Source organism: Staurois parvus, unplaced genomic scaffold, assembly GCF_062004578.1.
Source record: "Staurois parvus isolate SC_StPar_1 unplaced genomic scaffold, SC_StPar_1.0 ptg001667l, whole genome shotgun sequence".
Taxonomy (NCBI): domain Eukaryota; kingdom Metazoa; phylum Chordata; class Amphibia; order Anura; family Ranidae; genus Staurois; species Staurois parvus.
In genome coordinates, this window is record NW_028319463.1 from 372173 (window position 1) to 391812 (window position 19640).

General features: G+C 48.8%; 1 protein-coding gene across 1 annotated transcript in view; it reads right to left on the reverse strand.

Moving 5' to 3' along the window:
* LOC149434822 (serine/threonine-protein kinase Nek11-like) overlaps positions 1-17479 on the reverse strand; it is a 202083-nt gene extending 184604 nt beyond the window's left edge. The window contains exons 1-4 of the mRNA XM_089663332.1: positions 17355-17479; positions 12559-12724; positions 8472-8590; positions 5660-5724 (exon numbers count right to left, since the gene is read on the reverse strand). Coding sequence (XP_089519458.1) covers positions 5660-5724; positions 8472-8590; positions 12559-12724; positions 17355-17479 — 475 coding nt within the window. The remainder of the gene's footprint in view (positions 1-5659; positions 5725-8471; positions 8591-12558; positions 12725-17354) is intronic.
* Positions 17480-19640: the final 2161 nt, after the last annotated feature.

The following is a 19640-nucleotide window of genomic DNA, read 5'->3' on the forward strand; positions in this document are numbered from 1 at the left end:
GGTCAAAACACGCATCCGGAAGGAGGTCCTCGGGAGCGGAGCGAAGGTCACAACACGCATCCGGAAGGAGGTCCGCAGGTGCGGAGCGAAGGTCACAACACGCATCCGGAAGGAGGTCCGCAGGTGCGGAGCGAAAGTCACAACACGCATCCGGAAGGAGGTCCGCAGGTGCGGAGCGAAGGTCACAACACGCATCCGGAAGGAGGTCCGCAGGTGCGGAGCGAAGGTCACAACACGCATCCGGAAGGAGGTCCTCAGGTGCGGAGCGAAAGTCACAACACGCATCCGGAAGGAGGTCCTCAGGAGCGGAGCGAAGGTCACAACACGCATCGGGAAGGAGGTTCGCAGGTGCGGAGCGAAGGTCACAACACGCATCCGGAAGGAGGTCCGCAGGTGCGGAGCGAAGGTCACAACACGCATCCGGAAGGAGGTGCGCAGGAGCGGAGCGAAGGTCACAACACGCATCCGGAAGGAGGTCCTCAGGTGCGGAGCGAAGGTCACAACACGCATCCGGAAGGAGGTCCGCAGGTGCGGAGCGAAGGTCACAACACGCATCCGGAAGGAGGTCCTCAGGAGCGGAGCGAAGGTCACAACACGCATCCGGAAGGAGGTCCGCAGGTGCGGAGCGAAGGTCACAACACGCATCCGGAAGGAGGTCCGCAGGTGCGGAGCGAAGGTCACAACACGCATCCGGAAGGAGGTCCGCAGGTGCGGAGCGAAGGTCACAACACGCATCCGGAAGGAGGTCCTCAGGTGCGGAGCGAAGGTCACAACACGCATCCGGAAGGAGGTCCTCAGGAGCGGAGCGAAGGTCACAACACGCATCCGGAAGGAGGTCCGCAGGTGCGGAGCGAAGGTCACAACACGCATCCGGAAGGAGGTCCGCAGGTGCGGAGCGAAGGTCACAACACGCATCCGGAAGGAGGTCCGCAGGTGCGGAGCGAAGGTCACAACACGCATCCGGAAGGAGGTCCGCAGGTGCGGAGCGAAGGTCACAACACGCATCCGGAAGGAGGTCCGCAGGTGCGGAGCGAAGGTCACAACACGCATCCGGAAGGAGGTCCTCGGGAGCGGAGCAAAGGTCACAACACGCATCCGGAAGGAGGTCCGCAGGTGCAGAGCGAAGGTCACAACACGCATCCGGAAGGAGGTCCGCAGGTGCGGAGCGAAAGTCACAACACGCATCCGGAAGGAGGTCCGCAGGTGCGGAGCGAAGGTCACAACACGCATCCGGAAGGAGGTCCGCAGGTGCGGAGCGAAGGTCACAACACGCATCCGGAAGGAGGTCCTCAGGTGCGGAGCGAAAGTCACAACACGCATCCGGAAGGAGGTCCTCAGGAGCGGAGCGAAGGTCACAACACGCATCGGGAAGGAGGTTCGCAGGTGCGGAGCGAAGGTCACAACACGCATCCGGAAGGAGGTCCGCAGGTGCGGAGCGAAGGTCACAACACGCATCCGGAAGGAGGTGCGCAGGAGCGGAGCGAAGGTCACAACACGCATCCGGAAGGAGGTCCTCAGGTGCGGAGCGAAGGTCACAACACGCATCCGGAAGGAGGTCCGCAGGTGCGGAGCGAAGGTCACAACACGCATCCGGAAGGAGGTCCTCAGGAGCGGAGCGAAGGTCACAACACGCATCCGGAAGGAGGTCCGCAGGTGCGGAGCGAAGGTCACAACACGCATCCGGAAGGAGGTCCGCAGGTGCGGAGCGAAGGTCACAACACGCATCCGGAAGGAGGTCCGCAGGTGCGGAGCGAAGGTCACAACACGCATCCGGAAGGAGGTGCGCAGGAGCGGAGCGAAGGTCACAACACGCATCCGGAAGGAGGTCCGCAGGTGCGGAGCGAAGGTCACAACACGCATCCAGAAGGAGGTCCGCAGGTGCGGAGCGAAGGTCACAACACGCATCCGGAAGGAGGTCCTCGGGAGCGGAGCGAAGGTCACAACACGCATCCGGAAGGAGGTCCGCAGGTGCGGAGCGAAGGTCACAACACGCATCCGGAAGGAGGTCCGCAGGAGCGGAGCGAAGGTCACAACACGCATCCGGAAGGAGGTCCGCAGGTGCGGAGCGAAGGTCACAACACGCATCCGGAAGGAGGTCCGCAGGTGCGGAGCGAAGGTCACAACACGCATCCGGAAGGAGGTCCGCAGGTGCTGAGCGAAGGTCACAACACGCATCCGGAAGGAGGTCCTCAGGTGCGGAGCGAAGGTCACAACACGCATCCGGAAGGAGGTCCGCAGGAGCGGAGCGAAGGTCACAACACGCATCCAGAAGGAGGTGCGCAGGAGCGGAGCGAAGGTCACAACACGCATCCGGAAGGAGGTCCGCAGGTGCGGAGCGAAGGTCACAACACGCATCCGGAAGGAGGTCCGCAGGTGCGGAGCGAAGGTCACAACACGCATCCGGAAGGAGGTCCGCAGGAGCGGAGCGAAGGTCACAACATGCATCTAATTGCTTTATACATCAAGAAGCCGGCAAAAGATTCCGAGTTTTAGTTTTATTTTTCTACCTGTAACTTATTTCTTGTTTTCATCCTCAATGTTTTATCTCCTTTTCTTTTCCTATTTTATTCTTTTTATTTTTCTTCAGGTGGGATATTGACAGTAATAGCCACCAAAAGGAACAGAATCCTGAGCAAAGATCAGACTGGAGCCGGAATGTAAACCTGGAGGGAAGGGATTGGGCATTCATCTCAGCATGTGTGAGCCGGACCGGAGCGCCTGATCCCGAAGAGGCTTACAAGGACAGCTAGAGACCTAATTCTACAGCTAGGAGGAGGATGGCGAAGTTCAGCGATTTCAGCATCTGCCTCTCCCCAACGATTATCTATGAGAACATGAAGAATAAAAAACTCAGCGAGCGCTCAACATAAAAAAGCAGCTATGCTAAAGGAAACCATAAAACCTTCAAAAAGACAGTCAAATATTTGTGCAGCGCAAAAATATAAATAATCCTAATATGTATAAACCATGGGGGGGATCTATTGTTGCTGGATGGGGATCTATTTTTGCATGGGATGCTATTGTTGTTGGGGGGGGTTCTATAGTTTCTGGTGGGGGCTTTATTGTTGCATGGGGCGTCTTATGTTTCTAGGGGGGTCATTTGTTGCTGGGAGGGATCTACTGTTAAGGGAGGGGTCTTTGCTGCTGGAGGGTTTATTGAAGTTGGCTGTTGGGAAATCTGTTGTTGCTGCTGGTGGTTATTGTTGGGGTGGATCTATTGTTGTTGGGTGGATATATTGTTGCTGGGAGGGATCTACTGTTGAGGGAGGGGTCTTTGCTGCTGGAGGGTTTATTGAAGTTGGCTGTTGGGAAATCTGTTGTTGCTGCTGGTGGTTATTGTTGGGGTGGATCTATTGTTGTTGGGTGGATATATTGTTGCTTTGAGGGATCTACTGTTGAGGGAGGGGTCTTTGCTGCTGGAGGGTTTATTGAAGTTGGCTGTTGGGAAATCTGTTGTTGCTGCTGGTGGTTATTGTTGGGGTGGATCTATTGTTGTTGGGTGGATATATTGTTGCTGGGAGGGATCTACTGTTGAGGGAGGGGTCTTTGCTGCTGGAGGGTTTATTGAAGTTGGCTGTTGGGAAATCTGTTGTTGCTGCTGGTGGTTATTGTTGGGGTGGATCTATTGTTGTTGGGTGGATCTATTGTTGCTTTGAGGGATCTACTGTTGAGGGAAGGGTCTATTGCTGCTGGCTGCTGGAGGGTTTATTAATGTTGGCTGCTGGGCAATCTGTTGTTGCTGCTGGTGGCTATTATTGTTGGGGTGGATCTATTGTTGCTTTGAGGGATCTACTGTTGAGGGAAGGGTCTATTATTGCTGGCTGCTGGAGGGTTTATTAATGTTGTCTGCTGGGAAATCTGTTGTTGCTCGCAGGAGTTATTATTGTTGGGGTGGATCTATTGTTGTTGGGCGGATCTATTATTGCTTGGAGGGATCTACTGTTGAGGGAGGGGGGTTTATTAATGTTGGCTGCTGGGAAATCTGTTGTTGCTGGTGGGAGTTATTGTTGTTGGGGTGGATCTATTGTTGTGGGGGTGTCTATTTATGCTTTGGTGATCTATTGTTGCTGGAGGGTCTATTTCACTGCTTGTCACATATGTTGGAGAGCCAGTATGTACACCCACATCAAACTCTGTTAAAGAGTCAGTAAGTACACCCACATCAAACTCTATGGAAGAGCCAGTAAGTACACCCACCTCAAACTCTATGGAAGAGCCAGTAAGTACACCCACCTCAAACTCTATGGGAGAGCCAGTAAGTACACCCACCTCAAACTCTATGGGAGAGCCAGTAAGTACACCCACCTCAAACTCTACGGGAGAGCCAGTAAGTACACCCACCTCAAACTCGATGGGAGAGCCAGTAAGTACACCCACCTCAAACTCTGTTAAAGAGTCAGTAAGTACACCCACCTCAAACTATAAGGGAGAGTCAGTAAGTACACCCACCTCAAACTCTATGGAATAGTCAGTAAGTACACTCACCTCAAACTCTGTTGGAGAGCCAGTAAGTACACCCACCTCAAACTCTACGGGAGAGTCAGTAAGTACACCCACCTCAAACTATAAGGGAGAGTCAGTAAGTACACCCACCTCAAACTCTATGGGAGAGCCAGTAAGTACACCCACCTCAAACTCTACGGGAGACTCAGTAAGTACACCCACCTCAAACTCTACGGGAGAGCCAGTAAGTACACCCACCTCAAACCCTATGGGAGAGCCAGTAAGTACACCCACCTCAAACTCTACGGGAGAGCCAGTAAGTACACCCACCTCAAACTCTACGGAAGAGCCAGTAAGTACACCCACCTCAAACTCTACGGAAGAGCCAGTAAGTACACCCACCTCAAACTATAAGGGAGAGCCAGTAAGTACACCCACCTCAAACTCTACCGGAGAGCCAGTAAGTACACCCACCTCAAACTCGATGGGAGAGCCAGTAAGTACACCCACCTCAAACTCTGTTGGAGAGTCAGTAAGTACACCCACCTCAAACTCTACGGGAGAGCCAGTAAGTACACCCACCTCAAACTCTATGGAATAGTCAGTAAGTACACTCACCTCAAACTCTGTTGGAGAGCCAGTAAGTACACCCACCTCAAACTCTATGGGAGAGCCAGTAAGTACACCCACCTCAAACTCTACGGGAGACTCAGTAAGTACACCCACCTCAAACTCTACGGGAGAGTCAGTAAGTACACCCACCTCAAACTATAAGGGAGAGCCAGTAAGTACACCCACCTCAAACCCTATGGGAGAGCCAGTAAGTATACCCATCTCAGAGTCTGTTGGATAGTCAATGGGAACGCCCAAAGCGAACAAAGTAGTGCCCAAAAACAAATTACTGTGTATTTACTACAAATTTACTGAAACTTCATGAAGGGGTAGATGAGCTGAGGAGTTTGGGGAACCCTTGGTTTAGAGCCCATCCCCCCCATGCTGTCCGTGTTTAAGAGACCAATGAAGAAACCTCTTGCTTTGGAGAGATTTCCACTGACTTTCTGTTGCATCTTTAGAATGGAGAGCAAAGAGAAGTCTCCCTGATGGAACACAAACACACAAACCACCCCTACAGTGTCCAATAATAGAATAAATATACATTGTAATATATACACTGCGCGTGTCACTATATAATGTGCGTACAAAGAGACATCCTCACCAATCGTAAGGGTGCCGTTCTTCAGGAAGATGTTTTTTGTCTTTAAATCTCTATGCATAACGAGCCTGGAAATATAACAAACACAAAGTCGAGTGAAAAAATGACCAGCGATGGGGAAAAGGCTGCAAATGTGCCGCACAGTCATGCTGTCAGATGTTATCCAGACATAAAGGGCAGTTGCTGCTTATCGGAGCTCCAGACGCAGCGACAAACATTTGTTCTGGGCGAGATGCAAAGCAGATGTCAAATATTACAGGATTCTATTACTTTCATGTATTTTATTAAACGGAAAGTTTAAATGCATTGAAAAGGGAGATTCTAAAGCAGAACTCATGAAAAAGGAGGAAAAAAAATTAAAAATTATAATCTAGATTGACTTTTTTTTAATCCTGTTATTGCCGGTCACAGAATACATAAATATATCATTTTAGGGCTGAATGTTAATTAAACAATGAAATACACATTTGTAATATTCTGTCTATGTGTTCTCTTTCCAAATGACTTGTAGGACATTTTGTGATTGACACACCCCTGCCACACTGCTTACCCCGGCAGGTGAACCCTCATTTTTGTATCTCAGCAATGCAGCTTCCTATGTCATTAGACCATCGTTGGACCACCAGACTCCATCAAACGAGCATTGGCGTGATTGCAACCAGGCATCTATAAAGCTGGACCAGGAAGCTGCATCTTCCTGGCTGTGCGGTCTGGCAGGGGTGGATTTCTGTATCCAGTATAACAGATTGTTAACATATCTAGACATTAAATCAGCAGTTCTTAAACTTTGCATTTCCTGGGACCACTTATCCACTTTTTTAGAACAATATCTTTTAACGTCTGAAAAGTTGTCCCAATAGTTTCAGATACAGAGCGGCCAACACAAAAAGCCTTCTGTAAATCAAAACTGACCCTCATGCACAGCGGTGTCATTAGGGTTGGTGTCACCTGTGGTGTGGTAAAACATGGTGTCACCCTCCCCCACCAATAATTTTTCAACAACACATTGGCATGGCTCTCCCCCCCTAGTCTGCCACAGTGCTCTGTCCTGCTGCTGCGAAGTGAAAGCGGGATCAGGACAGGGAAGTAGACACTGAGTAGGCTAGCGCATTGGGCTGTCTCCCGTCTAGCCTGCCACAGTGCCCTGCAGGATGGATGTTCACAGGGAGGGTTGGTGGCGGGATATTCACGGAGTCGGTTCTTTACGCTGGGTCACTCCACATCAGTGTCCCCATCATTAGAGTTCCCCCATCAGTGTCCCCATCATTAGCAGTCCTCCATCAGTGTCCCTTTTCACCAACTGCCCCATGAACATCCGCACCCTCCCCCGGTCCCAGTGCCATGCAGGATGGATGTTCGTGGGATCAATTGGTGGCTGGATATTCATGGAGTCGGTCCCCCACACTGTGACACTCCACATTAGTGTCCCCATCATTAGAGGTCCCCCATCAGTGTCCCCAACATTACAGGTCCCCCATTAATGTCCCCATTATTAGATGTCCTCCATCAGTGTTCCCATCATTAGAGGTCTCCCATCAGTGTCCCCAACATTAGAGGTCCCCCATCAGTGTTCCCATCATTAGAGGTCCCCCATCAGTGTTCCCATCATTAGAGGTCTCCCATCAGTGTCCCCAACATTAGAGGTCCCCCATCAGTGTTCCCATCAGAGGTCTCCCATCAGTGTCCCCACCATTAGAGGTCACCCATCAATGTCCCTAACATTAGAGGTCCCCCATCAGTGTTCCCATCATTAGAGGTCTCCCATCAGTGTCCCCATCATTAGAGGTCACCCATCAATGTCCCCAACATTAGAGGTCTCCATCATTATAGGTCCTCCATCCGCCCTGTCACCAACTGCCCCCATGAACATCCGTCCCCTTCCCTGGTCCCAGTGCCATGCAGGATAGATGTCCGCGAGGTAGGTTGGTGGCGGGATATTCACGGAGTCGGTCGCCCACACTGTGACACTCTGCATCTGTGTCCCCATCATTAGATTTCCCCCATCAGTGTTCCCATCATTAGAGGTCCCCCATCAGTGTCCCCATCATTAGATGTCCTCCATCAGTCTTCCCATAATTAGATGTCCCCCATCAGTGCCCCCATCATTAGATGTCCCCCATCAGTGTTCCCATCATTAGATGTCCCCCATCAGTGTTCCCATCATTAGATGTCCCCCATCAGTGTTCCCATCATTAGAGGTCCCCCATTAGTGTTCCCATCATTAGAGGTCCCCCATTAGTGTTCCCATCATTAGAGGTCCCCCATTAGTGTTCCCATCATTAGAGGTCCCCCATCAGTGTCCTCATCATTAGAGATACCTCATCAGTGTTCTGATCATTAGATGTCCCCCATCAGTGTTCCCATCATTAGAGGTCCCCCATTAGTGTTCCCATCATTAGAGGTCCCCCATCAGTGTCCCCATCATTAGAGATCCCCCATCAGTGTTCTGATCATTAGAGGTGCCCCATCAGTGTTCCCATCATTAGAGGTCCCCCATCAGTGCAAGGTCATCTTTCAGTGGCCCCCACAAGGGTAGTGCTACATTTCAGACATAGAAAGTTCCTAATTTAAGCATAGGAGACATTTTTCTAGGTGCTCTGTTGGCTTACTGGCACAGGACGTAGGCTGCCTGGGGGTTTCTACAAAGAGTTTTGTTACATAATTGCTTGGAATATATTGCATGAATACAAAACAGTCTGTGTGGTTCCTAATTTGCTTCTATTCATACATTTTCCTTATTGCGCATATTTGTACAACTGGTAACCCCAATATCGATGTGTGAGGAAACCCAATCATCTTCGTTGCTGGACCTCACCTCTCATGAAGATAGGTAACCCCAAGTAACAACTGGATGAACCATTCCATGACGTGTCCCTCCGACATTGCCAGTCCTTTATCTTCCAGCTGTTGAAGGTGATAATCCAGATCTCCACCCTAGCAGACAAGAGACAGGTAAATATTCTTCAGCACCATCCCTCATATTCAAAATATTAGGAGGCAATACATTAAAAAAAAAAGTTTACGATAGTAACACCCTTCATATTACCAAAAGCAAACACATTACACAGGCTGCCAGATACACAGCCATATATACTGTATTGAAGGATACCTACTAGGTCTTGTAAAGTGTATTATATATATATATATATATACACACAAGGTTTGTCCAGAATATAATGAGAATGAAGTTCCTATGCTCAAGAAGGGCTCTGTGAAGGGAGAAGCTGGCCAAGCTTGGGGTGGGGTGCCAGGTATATGTTAGAACACTGAACAGTTGCATTCCAGCCCTGTTAGAGTCAAGACATTCTTTTTTGTGACACCCTGTTCAAGTGCCTCGTTTTAAGAAAAATGCAAGCGAGTTTGGAACAGTGTTACACGATAATATTTTATGTGAAATTGGGTAAAAGTTCATCAGAAGCTTTGGAAGTGGTGAGGAAAGTCTATGGAGAAGCTGCACTATCATCAGCAAAAGGGTACCGATGAGACAAGGCCTTCAAGGAAGGACAAGAAGGTGTTGAAGACCAACAACGATCAGGAAGCCTCTCAAATCGTCAAAAATGGAACAGAATGTGGATGCAGTGAGGTCTGTTCTCAACCGTGACCGATGGCTCACTATCAGAATAATTGCAGGAGAAACGGGAATTATCAAGTCAATTGTGACTCGGGATTTGAACATGAGAAAAGTGTGTGCAAACCTTGTTCCAAAGAACTTGTCGCCTGATCAGAAGGAACACCGTCAATTCGCTTGCCAAGACCTGTTGGTCCATTTAGAAAGTTCCGTGACCATAGAAAGCCTGATTCTTTTAGTGATTGCAGGAGATGAAACCTGGGTGTTTAAGTATGGTCCCGAGATGAAGAAACAAAGTTCAGAATGGCACACACCCACGTCACCAAGAAAGATCAAATGAGCAAATCAAAAGTCAAATTAATGGTCATTGTTTTTCTTGATTCACATGGAATTGTCCATAAGAAATTTGTATCTGCTGGTCAAAATGTGAATCAAAGATCTTACTTGGAAGTTCTTGGTCGCTTGAGACAAAGAGTTTTTCCTGCGCATCCTGAGATCGGCTCAACTTGGATCCTTCATCACGAGTCACAGTGCTTTGGCTATCACAGTGCTTCCCCAACCACTCTACATCCCCGACTTGGCTCCTTGCACCTCTTTTATGTTCCCAAAGATGAAGAAGAGTTTGAAAGGATACCGTACTGGTTGTATGGATAACGTCCAAAGAGCCACTACGCAGTCTCTGAACGCAACCCCAATTGAAGACTTCCAGGGATGCCATGAAGATTGGAAAATTCGCTGGGAGTGTTGTGTACACTCACAAGGACCATCATATGAAGGAGACTGTTCAACTGTAAAATTTTTTAATAAAGGAGTTTTTAAAATATCATTCTCATTCTGGACACACCTTGAATATATATATACTGTATATATATATATATATATACACACATGGCATAATGCATAAGAATATGAGAATTCACCATGAAGTTCCGTGACCATAGAAAGGTACAAAGCAGCAGAACGAGAGCATTTAGAATGGTGTCTGAACGACAAGCTGATCCTGGGGCGACCATATGGCCTTGAATTCATGGCAAGGTTCCTGGTTCAGAACGTTTGTCCTTGGCTATGAAGTGCTCCTGAATCTGTCACTGGTAATAATAATCTGTTCATGTTACCAGCACAGAACAGATTGGTTTACTCTTCTCAGTACCAGGGCCCGGACAAGGGGTGGGCAGGAGGGACGACTGCCGTAAGCGCGCTTGGGGATTTGGAGGATTGTGCTAGAAGGGGTGATTTGGAGGGAGATTTGTACTGGGAGGGTGAATTTGTGTTAGAAAGAGGGATTTGGGGGCAGGGAGGGGTTGTGCTAGTGGGGATGACTGGGGGGAGGATTAGTGCTAGGGAGGGAATTTGGGGGGATTTTTGCTGGGACAGGGGAATTTGGAAGAGAGAAGATTTTTACTCAGAGGGGAAATTTGAGGGGTAGAGGATTTGTGCTAGGAGGGGAGATTGGGGGAGGGAACAGATTTGAGCAGGGAGGGGGGACTTGTACTGGAAGAGGTTGCATTTTTTGTTTTGGGAGAATTTTGACTTGCAAGGGGAATTTTTGCCTAGTGGTTTAGTATGAAAATTAGTGCTTGCATTTTTTTTTGGGGTGTGGAGGGGATTGTTTTTGAGACACAATGCTCATACATTTGGGGGGCTCTGTTTGACATCTTCACCCTGGGCACTGGATGACTTTGTCCTGGCACTGCTCACTACAGCAATGGGGCAGAAGTACTTTGGCACCTCACTAAAATGGAACATGAGCCAGTGACCCCACCAGGCTACTATAGTAGTATAAAATGGCGGCAGCGTATGCAGTCACAAGTGAAGGAAGCTGGTAATGTTCATGGGAGTTGGTCCATCATACCTTTAAACCAACTTTGAAGGGTTTTTTGTTACATATATCTCCTTCCCTTTGTTGTTGGCACCACCTGGGGGAAGTCTCTTTACTTGTAAGGATCTTTGTGACTTACTGGTAATCCATTCATACAATGGCAAGCAGGGGCGGACTGACAACTCATGGGGCCCCCGGGTAATAGGGGATCATGGGGCCCCTGTGTCCTTGCCCAAACTCAAAAAAGCCTATGAAAAAGGTACTAGGGGCATCTGTGGGGCCCCCTACTGACCCCGGGCCCTCGGGCAGTGCCCGAGTTTCCAAATGGTCAGTCCACCCCTGATAGCAAGGCACAATGGGGATGATTGAAGTAGATACAGCAGATGGTCTGGTGTGCACTGCCTGGCTACCCCCTACAAATATCTATGCCCCTTCGGGGATTACAGTTTGCCTGTGGCCCCTGTGTCCACTCCACCAACTACTTCTATAATCGGTGCGACTCGGGCGAAGTCGGAATGGCTAGAACGATTCCGTTGCCGCTCATTATATGTGATTTGTCATGAGATTTGAACAGTCAAACCTCATGATAATTCTCATCAGTGTGAACCAGGGCTTACAGGGATTTGTGATAACTAGACATGTGCAGTGCGTTTCGTTCTGAATCGAAATTCTGCTGAAATTTTGTTATCCGGAGATTCGGATGTATTCAAATCAAGGGCAAATTTACCACAAGGCAAACAAGGCATTTGCCTAGGGCGGCACTTTTCAGGGGGGCAGCAAGGACAGAAGAAGGGACACATGTGGCATGGGGACCAGGGGGGATCTGAGAGGGGCTGCTTGATGGTGTATACAGAGCCCGATTCTCGTCCCCAGGGATATCCGGAGCTGTGAAGGTGAGTGTCTCTCTCTCTCCGTCTCTCGCTGGGGGGGGGATGTGTGTTAGTGGATGGTTCCCTCAGATGAGGGGGCAGGGGCGGAATGACCATTTGAAAACTCGGGCACTGCCCGAGGGCTCGGGGTCAGTAGGGGGCCCCATGAGATGCCCCTGGTACCTTTTTCATAGGCTTTTTTGAGTTTGGGCAAGGACACGAATTCGATTCAAGTACTTTGAATCCATTGGAAAGATTTGGTGGGATTACCAAATACTGGGCTCATGCATTTTGCAAAGTTAGACACTTTCTGGCCGTGTTGGCTGTTGGCCCACCACCTCCCACCACTCAAATGTTCTTATTGACCACTAAGACCGCCCATCTTAAGGTTGGTTCCATAGGAATGTATGAGAGAAGGTAGGCCCAAGCCAGATCAGACTTTACTGGTTGCAGTGGCCTGGGACTTAGGGCTCCCAGGCTGTAGAAGACAACAAATGAAGTGTAACCAACCAACTTGTTTTTTTAGTTTTGGATAGAGATGGGATGGATGAGATTCTTGGTCAGGCTTTAATTGCGGCCTACGCCTCAATCTGTGAATATTCAGGTAGTAAATGGGCATCTCCCCAAAATGAGGGGCAATCAGTACCTCACAATACTCCGTCACGATGCAGAAATCCTCATTCTCCAAGAAGCTCGTAAAGAAGCGGATAATGAACGGGTGCCTAAGACTGCCCAGAAGCTTTGCCTCTCTAGCCGATGGAAGTGTGGCTTCCGCCTTCATGCTGTTACATGGAATTCTCTTGATGACCTTCCTGAAGTACAAACACAAGTAGCAGGAATGAGGTTAGTTTACCAGAATCTGTGGCCAATTTATAGATAATTATAGGAAAAATCCTGGACAGCCATTCATGAACTACTGATCCAGCCCAGAGCTCAGCTTTAAGGGTGATCACGGGTACTTGCAGGTTCCTGGCATGATCTTTGGTGGCCAGATATAATAACAACAGAAAATTATAGATCGGACCATCAAAACCACAAACTCTGCCACAGCCTTATAACCTGTCATGGGCTATTCTGTCCCCCAGAGCAGTATTTCTGGGTTCCCAAAGACAGAGTGCCATCTGGGTTCCCACATATTCTGATGTAAAGGGGGTTCTGATGTGAAGGAAAGACTCTGATGTAAAAGGGACTTTAATGTGATGGGGAAACCTCGGATGTGATGGGAAGACTTTGCATGTGATGGAGGGACCTCTGATGTGATGTGAGGACCTTTGATGTGATGGGGGGACCTCTGATGTGATGGTAGGACCTCTGATGTGATGGGGGAACATTTGATGTGAGGAGGGAACCTCTGATGCAATGGGAGGACTTCTAGTGTGATGGGGGGAACTCTGGTGTAATGGGGGAACCCGTGATGTGATTGGAGGACCTCTGATACAATAAGAGGACCTCTTATGTGATGGGAGAACCTTTGATGTGATGAGAGGACCTCTGATGTGATGGGAAGCCATCTGATGTGATGGGGGAACCTTTGATATGATAGGAGGGCCACTGATGCAATGGGAAGACCTCTGATGTGATGGGGGAACCGCTGATGTGATGGGGAACTTCTGATGTAATGGGAGGACCTCTGATGTGATTGGAGGACATCTGATGTGATGGGGAATCTCTGATGTAATATGGACCTCTGATGTGATGGGGACCTCTGATGTAATGGGAGGACCTCTTATGTGATAGGGGAACCTCTGATGTGATGGGGGAGACCTCTGATGTGATGGGGGGACCTCTGATGTGATAGGGGAACCTCTGACGTGAAGAGGGAAACTCTGATGTGATGAGAGGACCTCTGATTTGGAGACTTCTTATGTGATAGGGACCTCTGATGTGATGGAGGAACCTCTGATGTGATGATTGGACCTCTAATGTGTGGGGGGCAACCTCTGATGTAATGGGGGGATGTCTGATGTGATGGGGACCTCTGATACAATGAGAATACCTTGAAACTATGGGGGAACCTCTGATGTGATGGGGACCTCTAATGTGATGGGGACCTCTGATGTGATAGGGACCTCTGATGTGATAGGGGAACCTCTGATGTGATGAGAGGACCTCTGATGTGATAGGGGGAACCTCAGATGTGATGGTAGGAGCTCTGTTGTGATGAGGGGAGCTCTGATGTGATGAGACCACCACTGATGTGATAGGAAGACCTCTGATGTAATGGGAGGACCTCTTATGTGATAGGGGAACCTCTGATGTGATAGAGGAACCTCTGATGTGATAGGGGAACCTCTGATGTGATGAGAGAACCTCTGATGTGATGAGAGGACCTCTGATGTGATAGGGGAACCTCTGATGTGATGAGAGAACCTCAGATGTTAATTTTATCAAGGTGGTTGAGTTCTTTGTCTCAGGTTCAGGTTTTCCATGGACAAGTAACATTTACACTTTATACTGGGGGAGGGGGGGAACTAAATTTTTTAGGAATTTTAAAGGAAGCCATGACTTGAAAAAGGTTGAGAAAGGCTGCCGCAGACCACAATGCCGGGAAGTCTCCTTTTGCTTTGGGGAAGGTGGAACAATCCTGTTAAGATTGTAGGAACCTTCAGCCCTTCTGACACCTTTGAAGCTCTTTTTATTTTAACCATTGCATGGCCCAATTAATAAAAGGAATGCCTGGAAATGGCACATCAGACATGGTGATTGCACCGTGCAGGGCTGCCACTAAGCAGCAGTGTAGAAGCTGACCGATTCTGACAGGTCACCATAATTGACAAAATTAAACACTTAAGCCTTCATTTTCCCCATTTCCTAAAAAGATGGCGAGTAGCTACGCCACGGCATAGCCTGGCGCTGGAGTCCGCGATCAGCCCGCGCCCGCCCTGGACATCAATCACAGTCACCGACACTAATTGACCCACATTTGCTGAGGCAGAAATACATATTAGCGCCGGCTAATCATGTTACATTATGGAGGTCCACAGAGGAAGCCTCAGCACAAGTGAGAACGCAGAGGTCCTGATGCATAATACATATGGTACAAACTATTTATATCCGTGTGCTACTTTTCCGCTAGTATTGCACTTTGTCTCAGAGACAGCGGGGGCCGAGGGAGTGAAAGGAGAGGCCGAAAAGTTGGGTTTTGGGTTTTTGGAGAACCGAGTTATCTACAGGCTGCAACTTAACATGGTTTGTGCCGAAACACATTTACACGCCTTTACCTGCGTCAAGTGTTTCTTCAGGTAGGCCCGGAGCAAAAAAATAAATAAATGAGCGCAGGGTCGACATGACGGGGGAATAGAGGGACAACACAGGGTTGGGAAGGAAGTTTTGAGGATTAAGGCTGTTGGGGAGGGTCTCCCAGGGAGGAAAAGGAGGGTCTGTCCTCAAGAAGTCCAGTGGGGGAAGTTTGTAAGAAGAAGAAGCCTCCCACCCTCCCTCCCTTTCATGCTTTGGTTTGGATTGTCACGGCGGCCTTGGCGCTGGTTGGTCTTTGGAGGAGGAAAGAGTTCTGTAAGGAGACAGATTCGGGACCCATCAGTGGTACGGGGACCTTGGTACAGTCCGATTAACAAGGGGTTAACTCGGAATAGGTAAAATGGTGGTCACTGTGGATAAGTAGGGTTATCCCCGAGACCAGGGGCGGACTGACAACTCATGGGGCCCCCGGGCAATAGGGGATCATGGGGCCCCTGTGTCCTTGCCCACTCTCAAAGCACACCCAAAAAAGCCTATAAAAAGGTAACAGGGACATTTCATGGGGCCCCCTACTGACCCCGGGCCCTCGGGCAGTGCCCTAGTGCTCGAATGGTCAGTCCGCCCCTGCCCGAGTCGGTGTGTTGCGGCAGGGGTGGACATAGTCAGCAACCATACTCAGGTGGGCCGTGGGGTTTAAACGATGCTCAATTTGTACTAAGGGGCCAAGAAAATCTCCCCCACACCATGAGACCACCAGCCTGAACCGTTGATACAAGGCAAGATGGATCCCCCACACCATGAGACCACCAGCCTGAACCGTTGATACAAGGCAGGATAGATCCCCCACACCCTGACTCCAGTATCCCCATCTTCTGATGGCTCCTTCCAGCAGGATAATGCTCCATGTCACAAAGCTCAAATCATCTCCAACTGGTTTCTGGAACATGACAATGAGATCACTGGACTCCAATGGCCTTCACAGTCACCAGATCTCCATCCAATAGAGCACCTGTGGGATGTGGTGGAACGGGAGATTCCCATCATGGATGTGCAGCCGACAAATCTGCAGCAACTGCGTGACGCCATCATGTCAATATGGAGCAAAATCTCTGAGGAACGTTCCCAACACCTTGTTGGATCTATGCCACGGAGAATGAAGGCAAAAGGGGGTCCAACCCGGGACTAGCAAGGTGGACCTCATATAGTGGCCGGTGAGTGTATATATATATATATATATATATATATATATATATATATATATATAGCGTTCTCTCTTTGAGCAAAGCTCAGTCACATCCAATTTGTTTGAGGCTGGAAAGAATTTACAGGACAATTGTTGATCAATTTATTCTTGTGTTCTGCAGAGCATCTCCAATAAGGAGTAACAAATTAGTATGTCCATTACGGGAGACAATAAAAGACATGAGACAAGTCAGGGAGGGAAGTCGGGGAGCTCAACGGAATGGAGGAACAGAGAGTGTCAGCTGAACAATGAGAGATTAGGACAACACACAGAAATAAATAACAGCCTTCCGATAGAAGACATTTGGACGGAATTCAAAGGCCTTCTCCTGCAACAGCCCCGGCATTCTAATAGGGCTCTTCAAGCTTGTGTTGAGTCCCTAGAAACCCCCGAGGCCGGCCACACACATTTAGATTTCCCATCCCCGAGAGTCAACTTATTTGGTTTCTAAGCCATTCAAAATGTCGCCCAGACCTGACCCTTGAACGGATTCCCAGATGTATTGAATGTTTTTTTTTTTTGGATCTAGAACATCCACATCACAATACATAGGGCAACGTCCTCAGTTTTCATTCATTCGAGGAAGATTTTCCATCCTGCTCTTTCAAATTTTCTTGTCACTGTGGCTTAGAACGAACGTCAGTTTCACTCCGCTAACCATCAGGAATTCCAAACGTTCCAAAAACGAAAATAATCAAAGGAAACTCTACTGAAGTATGGTCAGCTTTATGCTGTCTATATAGGGAGAAAAGAGGGCGCTTCTAAGTGCAGTTTTGTAGCCGGGGGTTTGAAAACACTTACAAGGTAAGCAAGAATAGGCTCATCCATCCTTCCTGTATGAGGCTTCTGTCACTGTGTTCTCCCACTCGCTATGCCCACCAGCAGCTGCAGGGGGGAGCTTGGTAGACATTACCAAGATGGCCGCCGCTCTTCCGGGAGTGCACAGACTGGAGGTGATGTTAGGAAAGGGGCGGTGCAATTTCGGAGAATGGGCAAATCACCGGTTGTGAAGAAGGAGTGATTTGCACATGCTCTGAAACACGTCGATGCCCCTTTCCTTTCCTGGCGTCACTTCCAATCCAAGCGCTCCCAGAAAACCGGCAGCCATCTTGGCACTGTCTCGCATATTCGTTATGTTAGAATGCTTCATTTTTGGAACTTCTTCTGTATATTCTGATTTGTTTCATATATTTGTTATTTTCAAATCGATTCAAGATTCAAAATCGAAATTTGAATTTCAAAAGATGGCTATATTCGTTCTATTTTATTTTATTCTATTCTGTTCCAATCTATTACATTTTTTTTATTGTACTGTGCTCTATTCCTTTATATTTTATTCTATTTCTTTATTTTCTATACTATTCCTATATTTCATATTCTATTCTATTTCATTCTATTCTATTCCTTTATTTTCTTTTCTATTTTATTCTATTCTATTCCTATATTTTCTATTCTATTTCATTCTATTTAATTCTATTCTATAAAGCAGCCCACGTAGGAATCATCATCCTTGTATACATTATTGTATTTATTATTATATTATTATTTATTGTTTTGTGTTGTATTTTTTTTAATGCGGTTTCTTTTTATTATTTGTTTTGGTTTGTTTTGTTTTTTTATTTGTTATTTATTTTGTAATTATTTGTTTTTTCAAGTTGTGTTTTTTTTTCTTTTAATTTGTTTTGTGTTTTGTATATTTTTGTGTGCGTGTTATTTGTTCTCCATAAACAAAGCATTTGACATCCCAAAACCCTTCTCATTCTGAAGGTAGAAGCACCATACTAGACATGTACCACGCAATGCCAACTGCCACAAAGCACCTCGAAAATTGTGCCCATTGAAGATCAGAGAGAAGAACCGGCAGCGGGGGAGGATTAATGGTCAAGACGACCTCGGAAAGAAAGGGTAAAGGCGGCGGAGGCCTGTCTAGTTTTCCCCACGACACCGGAGGCCTGTCTAGTTTTCCCCATGACACCGAAGGCCTGTCTAGTTTTCCCCATGACACCCGAGGCCTGTCTAGTTTTCCCCATGACACCGAAGGCCTGTCTAGTTTTCCCCACGACACCGGAGACCTGTCTAGTTTTCCCCACGACACCGGAGGCCTGTCTGGTTTTCCCCACGACACCGGAGGCCTGTCTGGTTTTCCCCACGACACCGAAGGCATGTCTAGTTTTCCCCACGACACCGGAGGCATGTCTAGTTTTCCCCACGACACCGGAGGCCTGTCTAGTTTTCCCCACGACAACGGAGGCCTGTCTAGTTTTCCCCACGACAACGGAGGCCTGTCTAGTTTTCCCCAGGACAACGGAGGCCTGTCTAGTTTTCCCCACGACACCGGAGGCCTGTCTAGTTTTCCCCACGACACCGGAGGCCTGTCTAGTTTTCCCCACGACACCGGAGGCCTGTCTAGTTTTCCCCACGACACCGGAGGCCTGTCTAGTTTTCCCCACGACACCGGAGGCCTGTCTAGTTTTCCCCACGACACCGGAGGCCTGTCTAGTTTTCCCCACGACACCGGAGGCCTGTCTAGTTTTCCCCACGACACCGGAGGCCTGTCTAGTTTTCCCCACGACACCGGAGGCCTGTCTAGTTTTCCCCACGACACCGGAGGCCTGTCTAGTTTTCCCCACGACACCGGAGGCCTGTCTAGTTTTCCCCACGACACCGGAGGCCTGTCTAGTTTTCCCCACGACACCGGAGGCCTGTCTAGTTTTCCCCACGACACCGGAGGCCTGTCTAGTTTTCCCCACGACACCGGAGGCCTGTCTAGTTTTCCCCACGACACCGGAGGCCTGTCTAGTTTTCCCCACGACACCGGAGGCCTGTCTAGTTTTCCCCACGACACCGGAGGCCTGTCTAGTTTTCCCCATGACACCGGAGGCCTGTACACGCAGCGAATTCACTTAGCAACTGGTAATGAGTTTATCCGACTCGAAGTGTGACAGCGCCGTGTCAAGTGGCTTCACTTCTCGCCCCATTTAACAGAGACAGAAAATCCATGTCGCCATGCCGGGTCCGTGAGCGCCAACAGGAAGGCTTCAATTAAGGCGACCTGCCGTGGGATTACCGGCCAGTAAATTGCTGCGATGTCTGTAGATTTAGGTTATCGATCCGTTGGTTGCATTTACGCCGTTCGTTGCGCCATCTGCCGTGCCGGATACATCAAGGGCTGGAAAAGCTGATGCAAAAAGCAAGCAGAAGCCATCGTGAGGATTCTACCCGCTTCTGTTCCGGAGATTCTGCCAGCACTGGATTTCTATGGATTTTGGTGACGGCAGATTTAAACG